General features: G+C 49.7%; 1 protein-coding gene and 4 non-coding genes across 5 annotated transcripts; 1 reads left to right on the top strand and 4 right to left on the bottom strand.

Annotated features, from left to right (window-relative positions):
• The first annotated feature begins 3,552 nt into the window (after positions 1-3,552).
• Positions 3,553-5,413, top strand: BORCS6 (BLOC-1 related complex subunit 6). Its single transcript, XM_004433095.3, has one exon. It carries the CDS (start codon positions 3,642-3,644, stop codon positions 4,704-4,706), a length of 1,065 nt encoding a protein of 354 aa, XP_004433152.1. The 5' UTR covers positions 3,553-3,641; the 3' UTR covers positions 4,707-5,413.
• Positions 5,414-6,081: 668 nt separating this feature from the next.
• TRNAI-AAU (transfer RNA isoleucine (anticodon AAU)) lies at positions 6,082-6,155 on the bottom strand. The gene has a single exon. It is a non-coding gene; the product is annotated as a tRNA-Ile (tRNA).
• Positions 6,156-6,538: 383 nt separating this feature from the next.
• On the bottom strand, positions 6,539-6,612 carry TRNAT-AGU (transfer RNA threonine (anticodon AGU)). The gene has a single exon. It is a non-coding gene; the product is annotated as a tRNA-Thr (tRNA).
• Positions 6,613-6,860: 248 nt separating this feature from the next.
• On the bottom strand, positions 6,861-6,942 carry TRNAS-GCU (transfer RNA serine (anticodon GCU)). Its single transcript has one exon. It is a non-coding gene; the product is annotated as a tRNA-Ser (tRNA).
• Positions 6,943-7,395: 453 nt separating this feature from the next.
• TRNAW-CCA (transfer RNA tryptophan (anticodon CCA)) lies at positions 7,396-7,467 on the bottom strand. The gene has a single exon. It is a non-coding gene; the product is annotated as a tRNA-Trp (tRNA).
• Between the last annotated feature and the right edge of the window lie 5,136 nt (positions 7,468-12,603).

Genomic DNA, 12,603 nt, shown 5'->3' on the forward strand with positions numbered 1-12,603 from the left:
GCTCCAGGGCCAGTCTTCCTCAGCAAAAAAGAGGAGGATTGGCATTGGATGTTAGCTCAGGGCTGGTCCTCCTCACAAAAAAAAAAAAAAAAAAACCTCATCACACCAACGTTATAAAAAAAAAATGCACCTCTGTTTTCTTTCAGTACTTTTCTGCTTTTTCATTTAGAATTGTGATCGAAATGGAATTTTTGGGGGGTAAGGGATGAAATAATTGTTTCTTGTTTTTGTTTTAGTCCAAATAGATGGTCTCTTATTCCATTTATATAAATTGATTCAAAATGCCACCATTTTCTTCATATACGAAATTCCCATTGATAGGAATTCCATAGTTTGCAACAGAAAAATGGGTATTCGTGGGTCAGCAGAAAAACCTGGGCCTTTAACAAGACACTCGTCCCTGATTGCAGCAAAACTCATCCTTCTCTAGCTCCCTACACTGTGTAATACAGGCCTCATTTTCCAAGAAATATTTTTATAAAATATTGAAAAAAAGATTCCAAAGCCTCCTAAACGGAGTGTGCATACCTGTGAAAATGAGTCACATTGGACCACCAGAAGTGACCAACAGTTGCTGACAAGATAGGCAAGCAGGAGAATCGAGCCCTTCCTGGTGAGGGGGCTCCCGCTTCCCAGCAGCCTAAACGGGGGAGAACTGCAGTGCAAGACGTGGCAAAGTTTATCTGTAAAAGTCTGAGAAATAATTAAGGCTTTGCCGGCCACATGGCCTCTGTTGAAACTACTTAACTCTGCCGTTATAGCGCAAAAGCAACCACAGACAGTACGTAAATGAGTTAATGCGGCTGTATTCCAATAAAACTTTATGGGCATTGAAATTTGAATTTCATGTAATTATATGAATTTTCATATTCTTTAGATTATTCAACCATTTAAAAATGTAAAAACGATTCTTAGCTCACAGGCCATATAAAAACAGGTGGAGAGCTGGATTTGGCCTATAGGCCATACTTCGCTGACCCCTAACGCAGTGGACACTGTGGTCGCTCCCCCACAGCCCCTCTCCCTCCCCTGTTATGTTGCAGCTACTTGAGTTTGGAGGGAACTGACCCACCCCTAGCTCCAGGAGGAGCATAAATGTTTTAACCTAATCAGTGAATTCTTATCACCTTGCCAGAGTGATTGCTTCCAGACACTCTGGCAGGAGTCAGACATGGTATTACCCCGGCCAATGTGACTAAATTGGGCATATGAATCAGTTTAGGCCAATGAGATGTAAAGAGAAATTGACTGGGGCTTTTGGGAAAGATGCATCCTTGTTTTTCTGTGAGGTCAAATGGAAGCTATTCCTTTCTCCCCTTCTGGAAGATATGGGAATATATTAGCCAGGGTTCCTGGTTGCATGCGACAGAAAACAATTTGGGCTCATTTAAGCAGAAAAAGGACCTTACAATCAGCATCCTGGGTAACTCGCAGAATCTCTATGAGTGCCAGGAATCTGTAGGAGGACCAGGCTTGGAGTTTACACAGCCAGGAGAAATTCCACTGCAGAAATGGGCCAGTAGATCATGGTGGAGCCTGAGCCATGTGCTGGGGAAGCTGGGAAGGGGACTGCTTAGCATTCCAGCTTTTGTAGTGGAAGATGGGCTCTGCCTGATGAAGTGGGAGAGTCCTCAAACATTGGGATTCTGATCCTGGGAAGCCAAAAAGAAGGACAAATGATCCCTCAACTGAATGTTTTTGTCTCTTCAAAATTCATATGCTGAAGCCCTAACCGCCAGCGTGATGGTATTTGGAGGTGAGGACTTTGGAGGTAATCAGGTTTAGATGAAGTTATGAGGGTGGGGTCCTCATGATGGGATTAGTGTCCTTATAAGAAGAGGCCAGAGAGCCAGCTCTCTTTCCACCATGTGAGGATACATCAAGAAGATGGCTATCTGCAAGCCAGGAAGAGGGGCCTCACCAGGAACCGAACCAGCTGGCACCTTAGACTACCCAGCCTCCAGAAGTGGGAGAAATAAATGTCTGTTGTTTAAGACACCTAGTTTATGGTATTTTGTAATAGCAGCTGGAGCAGACTAATATAACCCCCAAAGAATGATAAATGACATAGCCATATTGCCACCATGAGGAAGCCCACTTGGGATAAAGCTGCCCCCACAGACAGAAACCAGGTCTTTCCTGACAGCCTTAGGGCACTGAATGCAGGCTTCTTTGAGGCGCACTCTATCTTGAGACCATTATTGCACGACAATAAACTCTCCTGAGTTTTTTTGTTGGTTTAACTTGTGTTTTCTGTCACTTGCTGGATAAAGAGCAACTGCCTGCTGGGGGGTAAAAGGAAGACAAGGCGGGGTGTCAGTCCAGGAGAGATGGAGAAGCTTAGAGTAGACCATGGGCCTCACAGTGTATTAGTCAGGACTCTGGGTGCAAGTGACAGAAACACATCTTGAATGAGTTGAAGCCAAAAAGGGGAAGTTAATGGCTTGGGGTCATTTACTTCATAAATAATTATCAAGCACCTTCTACATGCTAGGCACTGTTCTGAGCACAGCGATACAGATGAGAACAAAACAGACAAAAAGCCTTACCCTTATGGAGCTTACGTGAGCAAGTAGCAAAATATATAGTATGTCAGATGGTGACAAGTGCTATAGAGAAAAGGCAGGGAAGGAAGATCAGGAATTGCTGGGGAAAGTGGCTGCAATTTTAAACAGGTTGTAAGGGAAGGCTTCACTGAACATTTGAATAAGGACCTGAAGGAGAAGGGAAGGAAGAATATCTAAATTGACAAGTTTTCTTGGTAGACTCAGCCTCAAAAAAAAAGGGGTGGGGGCAGTAGCAAGCGTAAATCCCTGAGGCGGGATCATGTCTGTCCTGTCAGAGGAACAGTGAGGAGGCCAGTGTGGCTCCCGCAGGACCAGTGAGGGGAAGAGAAGGAAGAGACGAGATCATAATGGTACTAGGGCTCTGATCTTCATGAAGGGCCATTCATTTATTGGATATTTTACCTAGTGGCGAAATCACACACCATCCTCCAAGGGGAGAGACTCCCCTCTCCTGGAGGGGGCAGGAGACAGAAAACAGATGTCAAAAGCATAGGAAGACCCTTAAGCCGGCTTAGCTGTCCACTGTGAGTCGCTCTGGGCAGCTCATCTGCTAGGTCTGTTAGCCAGGACGATGGAACCAACCACTCATGCTGAGAATTCTGGTTTCACCCTTCCTGATCAAGATGCGATTCAATCCCAGTGGTCCAAGCAGGATATACTATTTCCATCCCAAAAACCTCTATTAGGAACCCCAAGTTTGGTCCCCGCTTGGTGTGTTTGCTAAGCAACAATTGTGGGCGGAAGGAGCCTGAGCTCCGCCCCCAGAGGACTCCGGTATTTCAGGACCTTCATCTTTAAGATCTGCCCCCTCAACTTTTTGAAAGGGCGGGGCGACGAGTGCAGCTGTCACCTTCTTCTCTCCACCCCGCTGGCTCTCACGTGTGTCAGGCTGTTCAATACCAGCTCTTCTTCCGGGACTTCCTGGTCGCAGCGACCAATCAGAGTGTTCTTCCCGTCCTTACCATTGTCAGCCGCTGCCAATCGGCGCGCCTCTACCAACGCCCCTTAAAGGCGCCGCCAACGCCTCTGGAGCCGGGAGGAACCAATTCTTCGGTTCCTGCCCCCAACTGCAGTATGGAGTCGCCCCGGGGGCGGCCTGGGCCCGAGGCGGACCTTCTGGCTCTGGGGGAACAGCAAGCCTCGATCTTCGGTGGCGGGCTGGGCCGAACGCCCTCTGAGCCGCCCTCAGGCCTCCGGTTATCCGGGGAGGAAGAGGCCGAGAACGTTGGGGGCGCGAGCCGCCACCCCAGGACGTCCGCGAAGACTTCGAGCTGCAGCGTCGTCCACTGGCCGGAACGGGAGGCTCGGGAGGACGAGCCTGGCCGCGGAGGGACGCCGTCTGGGACGGGGAGCTGCCGGGGGGTGCCGGGTCTCGAGCACGACCCGCACGGGTCCTCCCGGCGCAAGGACCCTGAGCCGCCAGAGGACAAGCCTGCATCCGAGAGGGCGTGCCGTCGAGGGAGCCCGGGAGGCGGCGGGATGGATGTTGAGCAGGAGGAGGAAGACGACGAGGAGGCGGCGGCAGCCGGCAGGGCTGGCCGCTCGTTCTCCAGCCGCCTTCAGGACAGCCGCAGCCTGGACGGGCTGAGCGGGGCGTGCGGCGGTGCCGGGTCCGCAGGGGGGGCCGAGTCTGGCGCGGGCGGCGGGCGTCGCGCCACCATCTCCAGCCCCCTGGAGCTCGAGGGCACGGTGAGCCGCCACGGCGACCTCACTCACTTTGTCGCCAACAACCTGCAACTCAAGATCCGTCTGAGCGGCGCCCCTCAACCCCCGCCCCCTCCCCCTGCGCGGCCCTGTTCAATGTCCGCACCCACTCCGGCCATCCCCCCCATCGACCCCGACGTGCTGCGGGACCTGGAGCGGCTGAGTCGGGAGCTGGGCGGCAGAGTGGACCGTCTGCTTCGTGGGCTGGGTGGCGCGGTGCAGGAGCTGACAGCGCTGAGCGTGGGCTGCATCCAGACCTACCGCGACGCGGTGGACTCCCTAGGCGAAGCCGTGGACATGAGCATCAAGGGCATGTATACCCTGCTGGCGCGCTGCGAGGAGCTGGAACGGGCTCTGCAGCCGGTTCAGGGGCTGGCGCGCCAAGTCCGCGATATTCGACGCACGCTGGAGGTGTTGGAGGCCCTGTGCAAGTGACCAGGAGAGCAGGAGAGGCCAGGCCAGGCCAGGCCAGGGCCCAGGCGGATCCTAAGGACTCTTCAAGGCCGCCCGCTGAGGGGAGGCCTATTTATTGGAGGCTTTTCCAGATGCATTTAGCAGGCCTGCAGACTACTCGCTGGGTGTTATGCGAGTGTATATGGGAAAGTTCTAAAGGCTCTCCTGGTGGGAGAGGATGATGCTCTGCTTCTATTCAGTTGGCCACCTGTAGTTACCTTGTTCTCCCCAACGCTCTTCCCTAGCTAGAGTACCATCCCGGGGAACCCAGGGCTTTAGGTCTCATGGTGGGAGACATGACTGCCATACATGATCAAGAAAGGAGAACAAAGGAGGCCCCAGCCCCCACTGTGGCCACCCTGACTCCAGTGGCCATATCTCAGGTGCCAGGGGCTGTGGGAGCTTGAGTGGTCCTTGGCCACACACCATGTAGACAAGGATGCACACCTGCAGATGGATAACCTCCTGCTTCTGCCTGCTGGCCCCCTAGCATCCCACTTCCCCAGCCAGAACTGCAGTGAAGCTAGAAGGAATGCATTGCATGGTAGAGGGGATGAGTTGGGAGGGGTCTCACTGCTCTCAGGGTTCAGGTAGAATTGTTGCCGGTTTTGAAGCCCACCTTGGTGGAGTGTTCTAATCAGTTTTGGCTTTCTGAATTTTTGTGGAATTAAAGTGCTGCTGCTGCTCAGGCTGAGGCTGTGTCTGTGTGGGGTTACAGGGATTGATGAACCAAAGGAATGGGAATGAGGGTCGGTCTTTTTGGTGGAGCTCCCTTGGGGCTGGTGCTGGGAGTGGGGTGGAGGTCCCAGGATACATGGGGAGGGATATGGTTCCTGCTCTTAGGCAACAGATCTGAGGGGAGATGCAAGACACAGATATTGGCTCAGAAATCGGGTAAAAGCGGAAAAGGAAGCAAGGTGATTCAGATGAGAAAGGGAAGTGGTCATCTTCTCAGATCCTGAAGTGGACAGGTAGGGGCTGGGCAAATTGGACATCTGGATCTGGAGGAAGACTGGAAACACCTGTTAGCTCTATTCCTGGCCCCACTTCTCACGCTGATCAGTGCCATATGTATTGTTTGAGACAGTCTGTTCCAACCCCTGGCAGCCTTCTGTTTACAGTTCACATAGTAAGTTCCAGCAGCCCATGTTATGGTCAGAAGATTTAGAAACAGAGGTCACAAAAAGAGCTCCAGATTCATCAAACCTTTCTCCTCCCACTCAAGACACTACCACTTTGGACTGAATTTCAATACATTTCCTTTTTGGGAGTGAAAAATTCCAGGATTGGGAATGCTGCCCCAGAAGCCTTCTCAATTAAGAAGAAATCGGCAACGCAACTTGTGAAAACAAGCCACTGGCCCGTACGGGGATCGAACCCGCGACCTTGGCGTTATTAGCACCACGCTCTAACCAGCTGAGCTAACCGGCCTCTCCTACTGAAACCTCAATATGAAACTATGTAGAATTCATATTACTGATCAGTCTTGTCTTTTGGAAAACTTAAAAAATTGCTTTGGTAGGCATGAAAATAGAACACAAAAACCCAATCCCGCTGAGCATTTCGAGAACAGCCAAGCCGCAACACTGACAAGCATAGAAGATGCGACTCTGGCGCTTGGCGGATACGGAGCAGAAGAGTGACACCACGCACATTGAGTCCACGCACACAACCAGAAATGGAAAACGCCCCCTGATAGCTCCCAGTGGACTCCCGGAGAGAGGATGAATGAACCTGTGGGAAATTCTATATGCCGAATGCCCAGACTCAGCGACCCTTCCTCGAGGAGTCTTTGCAAAATCAAGAGATTCTAGAGGCACCGCTGGGATTCGAACCCAGGATCTCCTGTTTACTAGACAGGCGCTTTAACCAACTAAGCCACGGCGCCGGCCACAACTAGCTCTGTACCTGTTTCCCTGGCCAGGTCACCTCCAAGGCAGGTAAGTGAATGCCTGGGTGCCCTTAATAACCAACCTTTCCCAGTACTGGAAAACGGAGTAGAAGTGACGAAAACTACAGCTGGGGGCGAGAGACAGTGAAAGGGTGACACGGAAATTGAATCCAGGCAGACGAAAGGTAACGAGAAATTCTTATTTTGGATTACAAAATTGACCATACGCCGCCTCAAGCGCAAACCGACGAGGATGGGATTCGAACCCACGCGTGCAGAGCACAATGGATTAGCAGTCCATCGCCTTAACCACTCGGCCACCTCGTCTACACAAGGTAGACTTAGGATCTTCTCTCTGGGGTCTGAACTCTTACTCCTCAGTGTGGACTCACCCAAGTCGTGAAGGGGCGCATTCTGAGGGATCCTGCCCAGCACTGCAAAGACGAATCGCGGGCACTGACAGACCAGGCGACCTTCCCGCCTGCACGAGCGCCCGATCCTGCTCCCTCTGGGCTGAGCGATCCGGAGAGCACGCCAGTCCTCAGGAGCTGCGCTATGGGCCCAGACTTACGGTATCCGCGTCTGCAAAAAACACCGCGAGATCGTTGCGCTCCCCCGACGGGGCGGCACGGGACTTCGCGCCAGGACCCTCCCTTTCCGGCCCCTACGAGGTGAGTTTTCTCCGACACGGGTGCTGGGGCTCGAACATAGTTGAAAATGAGGAGAATAAATAAAAGTAACCGAAGCCATAGGACAAAAAAAAAAAAAAAAAAAAAGGGCTGACCCCGACGTGATTTGAACACGCAACCTTCTGATCTGGAGTCAGACGCGCTACCGTTGCGCCACGAGGTCGGCCGGCCGTACGCCTGCACAGGTTCCCTCATGACTACTCGTTGGCCGCGCGGCCGGGGTCCGGGCTGTCAGGACGTGAGCGCCAAGGACCTTCCAGAACTTCTAAAATCCCGCGGCGTGGTGCATGCGCTCTCCGGGGCCTCGTGGGAGAAGCAGGGCCCGCTGCACCCCGCGGGGCAGCGGTTCTGTGGGCTCCCGGTTCAGCGGTCCCTCCGACCCCGCCCCCGGCGTCCTGCCGACGACCAGTGGCCCGGAGCTGGTTACCTGGGGGACTCAGAGCTCACAGCCCAGGCAGGACGGACTTGCGCCGAAACGGATGGAAGGGCGGATACCAGACCGAACGTGATGGAGTCGTGCCAGAGCCCAGGACACCTGAAGGGGTGAGAGATTAGCTGCTCCAGCGGTGCGTCGCCACGCTGGCTGCACATTACTGTCGGCTGCGGAACCTTCTAGATAACCACGCACAAGCCCCATGTTCGGAGATTCTGACTTTAAAGTCTAGGATAGAGCCCCGGCTTCGATAATTTTTCACTTTTTACAATTTTGAGGAATCATTTACATACAATGAAATACACATCTTAAGTGTATATTTTGGTGAGTTTTGACAAATGCAACCCACAACCCTTTCAAGATATAGGACATTTCCTTCACCCCAGAAAGTTCTTTCGTGTCCCTTCCCAATCAATCCCCTCCCGTCCCTTTCTAGAGACAACCACTGTTGTGGTTTCGATCACGATAAACATCAGTATTTTTTAGAGCTCCCTAGGTGAGACAGAGCTGGGAACTTCTAAAGAGGGATACCAGAAGCTGGCAGAGACCCCCCATTTGCTTTTTGAAGGATGAGAGGAATTCAACAGGCCAGTAAGGTGAAAGAGGTCATACTGTAGCTCACTCCTTCCTTTCCAATCCAAATGTCTGCTCGTTCTGCACAGTGGCCCTCCTGAAAGTTATCAAGAACCACAGATATGTCAAAGCCTGCAAACGTTTCTCGGGCCTGGCCTTAATTGACTCCGGGCAAGATTCTTTAGAGCCTTCTTCTGCCTTCGGTGTCACGACACTCGTCTGCTGGCTTTCCCTAGCTCTCCCCCCGCTTGCCCCCAGTCTCTCTTTCTGTCCTTTTTTCTCAGAGTTCTACCTTCTCTCCTACACACCTTCCCTGGAGTCAGCCATCACCTGTGTGCTGAGGGCTCTTGAATCTCGCTCCCACCTCTGGACCCCAGTGCCTGCTGGACACCTCCACTTGACCCTGCCATCCTTCCTTCCCAATCCTTGTGCATTCCCAGTGAGTGGGCGAGCTAAGGCTGGGGTCTCATCTTGACTCTTCCCTCTCCCTCACTTCTCATTTCCAGTCACCAAATCCTGTCGATTTCGTTTCCTTCATGATTCTCCTGTTGGCCCTCATTACCCATTCCCATTGCCATAGTCTGTCTTGCTGGATTATTGTAACAGACTCCTCTCTGATCTCTCTGCCTCCAGAATAGTCAAAGAGAATCATCTTTTAAAAATGCAAACATGATCCCATCACGCTGTGGCTTAAAATCAGTGCCCCATCACCTTCAGGATTAAGTCCTAACTTATTGGCTGGGGCCCCAAGGGCAGCACTTCTTAAGCATGGGCTCTGGAACCAGGTTGCCAGGGTTCTCATACAGGCTTTGCTACTTACTAGTTGTGTAACTTGGGCTAGTTATTGAACCTCCCTGTGTCTCAATGTCCCCATCTGTAAAATAGTAAAGATTATAATGGATCACTATTAGTTTATTTACTACAAATAAAGTGCTCAGGGCCTGGCTGGTAATAATCACTCAGGTATTATGGTTGGTATTAGTAGTAGTATCTGGTCCTTGCCTGATTCTTCAGCTACTGCCTCTTCACCTCCTGACGGTCATGCTGACTCCTTTACCATTGCCTAAACTCCCCTAGGGCCCAACCGTCTCTGTGCCGCTGTCCCTGGTATTGCTTGATGGTCTTCCAGTCCTTCACCTGGCTGACCCTGATATACCCCTCAAGACTCAATCCAGAAGCTCCCTCCTCCCCACTTCTCCCTTCCTGTGTCTCCTCCAAGATAACACTTAAAATACTACCTTTTAATTGTTTCCTTGACTACACACTAAGTTACTCCAGAGTGGGAAATATGTGTTCCTAGCACCCGGTACAATTCCTGAATATGGTATGTATTCAATGAGCATTTTTGAAGTTAATGAGGGATAGCTTTAGCAAAGCACTAGAGTGAGCAAGAGCCTGGCTTATAGAGGAAGGAGATATGTCTGGGTAGCTGAAGAGCATGGAGTGAAGTGGAAAATTTTGCTGGAAAAGGAAGTTGGGTCAGTGAACATGGTACCAGGGAACATGGACTTGATCTCTAGGCTCAGAGAGGTTCTGCAGCAGGTGTGCATATGATCAGTCCAGTGTCACCATCCAGAGCACTCTCTGATGTTTAAATCTCCTCCGTTCATCCCACCAGTTTCCAAATTTTAGAAACCAATAAATTATTCTTTTCAGAGCTGCATTGCTCAATATGGTAGCCACTAGGGTGGCTATTCAATATGGGGCTATTCAAATTAACTTGTTTTTAAAATTCAGTCCCTTAGTCCCACTAGCCACATTTCAAGTGTTGAGTAGCCACATGGAGCTAGCTGGCTACCATATGGGACAGAGACAATATGAAATATTTTCATCATCATACAAAGTTCTATTGGACAGCGCTGATCCAGAGGCTAAAAACTGGTGGGCTGAGGCCTGTATGCTGTTGACATCAGGGTTATTTTTTTCCTTCTCATTTCTCATTTTTAATTTGGTTACCAACATTTATAATCAGAACAAGAGTCTGGATTTCTGGCCTCTCTTAAAAAAAAAAAAAGGGATCTGGGAACACTGGACTTTGATTCCCTCAAGGCAAGTGACTGCAGCGGAGCAGCTGCTGCACCCCTCCCCTCCCCCACCCCTCAGCTCCTACACAGACGTTAGAATGGGCATGGGCCCTCCTGGGCTTCGTTTTATTTTTTCCCCCGACTTTAAGGAACTTCATTTATTTGTTGCATTTATTTGTTGTGTTCTAGTAGGAGAGACACAATAAATGAGTAAAGTAATAAATCAAATGACTGCACATTATAATGAGGACCAGTGAGAGGTAAGAGATTGTGGTGGTGAAGAGCTCAGATTCTCAAATCAGCCTGGATTTGAAGCCTGGTGTTATGAGTTACAGCCCATGTGTCCTCAGCCAGGTAAATATGTTACTCTTGCCTCGGTTTCCTTATCTGTGTCTAAATATCACCGAATTGTGTACTTCGCAAAAGTTAATTTTATGTTGTATAAATTTCACATAGAAAAGAAAAGAAACAACTCAGAGGCCAACTTCAAGAGGTTCCCACTGGCCCAAACTGAGATGATTTGAGCATTAAAAAGAATCACAACTGCAATGGACTGGAACACACAAAAGATGTTAAAATCTCCAAGTTCACAATGACACTGAAAACAACTAATTAGTCACTGTTGGAGGATGCTAGGGAACCGACTCATTCTGAAAACTGTTAGATAATGGGGAAAAAATATCACACATTTATCCAGGCTTTCCTGTGTGACCTGTATCTCATGGTAAACAACGAGTTGATGAGGGCATGGCCTCAGGTGCCCAGGTGATAAATGCAGAAGGAATGATAGAATTAGGACGTCCCAGTTCTCAACCTTTCATGAAATAATGGAGCTAGGCGGTGATGATCAATAAACCAGGAGGTGAAAAACTGATGGCGAACTTTATAATGGTTGCCTCAGTCTGACTGCATCTGAACCTGCTGCTCAGATTTAACAACGGAAAAATAGGGACAAGCAGGCATTATGTGCGTCCTGATGTGATGGAATGAGAAGTACCACGATGTATTTTTATCAGAAAATTGAACATGAGGCTGATCAACCACTAGGTGTAACAACCAGTTTACAGGAAATACTGGTCGCAGGGGAACATGTTAAACGACACAACTAGTACACAGCCCAAAACATCCCAGTGTCTTCAACAGATAAATTGCAAGAAAACAAGGAACGGGGAGGGACAAACAGTGAAAAAATAATATGTATGAGATTGGACAATTTGAACTATTTTGTGATGTCTGAGATTTGCTTCAAAATAACCTGGTGGGCCTAGGAGGAAGGAGTATAGCTGAAACAAGGTTGGCCATGTGTTGGTAATTGTTGAAGGAGAATGGTAGGCTTCAAAGGGGTTCATTATAGTATTTTCTTTATTTTTACATGTTTGAATTTTTCCATGATAAACATTTTTTTTTCTAAGTTGTTTTATGACCAGTTCAGATGTTAGGACATGTGGGTTCCAGCCCTGAAGCAAGTGGCCCGCTAGGGGACACCTGGTCACTGGCAGTGCTTCCTATGGCCACAGGGTGGCTCCAAAACTCACTTTTGTGAGACGTCTCTGTAGAGCAGGCTGCGGTGAACCAAGGTCACGGAAAATGACAGAACAGACCTAAATGCCTGTTGTTTATTAACTCACAATGTGAAATGTGACTACCCAGTTCTTACTATCTAGTAGGTCCCTTAGGCAGGAAGCCTACTATAAGCAGAATGCCCCAAACTTCCGGCTGCTGGAGCCCAAAATCTAACAGTTATCCTAGACCCTTCTCTTTTTCTCGCCCACCCACAGCCCCATGTCCAGACCTTCTTATCTTCTATCTCTTTTTTTAAAAAACATAAATTTATACTGCCTTCACCTATTTCTAACTATCTCTTGATTCCTTCCACTTTGCTCCTCTTTCTTGATTCCATCCTGGCCCGATTTCATCCTGTCCTTCCTGGAGAACTCGATGGCTTCTTTACTAGCCTTCTGCTTAAAATCTATTCTCCATGTTGCAACCAAAGTCATCTTCTAGAATACAAATCCGACCATGTCCCTGCCCATGGCTGCAAGGCCCAACATGATCTGACCCTTGTCTACCCATCCCACCTCACCCCGATCTCTTCTTCCCCTTCCATTACTACACTTCAGACACACTAGCTTCCTGTTCGTTCAACAAACACACTGGGCGTGTCCCCACGTAAGGACCTTTGCACTTGCTGTTTCTCTGCCTGGAATGCTCTTTCCCCAGATCTCCACATGGCTGACTCTTTCTCTTCTATTTGTTCCAAGGACCTTGG

This window comes from Ceratotherium simum, chromosome 16 (genome assembly GCF_057802395.1).
Source record: "Ceratotherium simum simum isolate JZ-2026a chromosome 16, ASM5780239v1, whole genome shotgun sequence".
In the NCBI taxonomy this organism is placed as follows: domain Eukaryota; kingdom Metazoa; phylum Chordata; class Mammalia; order Perissodactyla; family Rhinocerotidae; genus Ceratotherium; species Ceratotherium simum.

Excerpts from the sequence above, each read along its gene's own strand:
- BORCS6 (XM_004433095.3), top strand. The coding sequence starts at position 3,642 with ATGGAGTCGCCCCGGGGGCGGCCTGGGCCCGAGGCGGACCTTCTGGCT.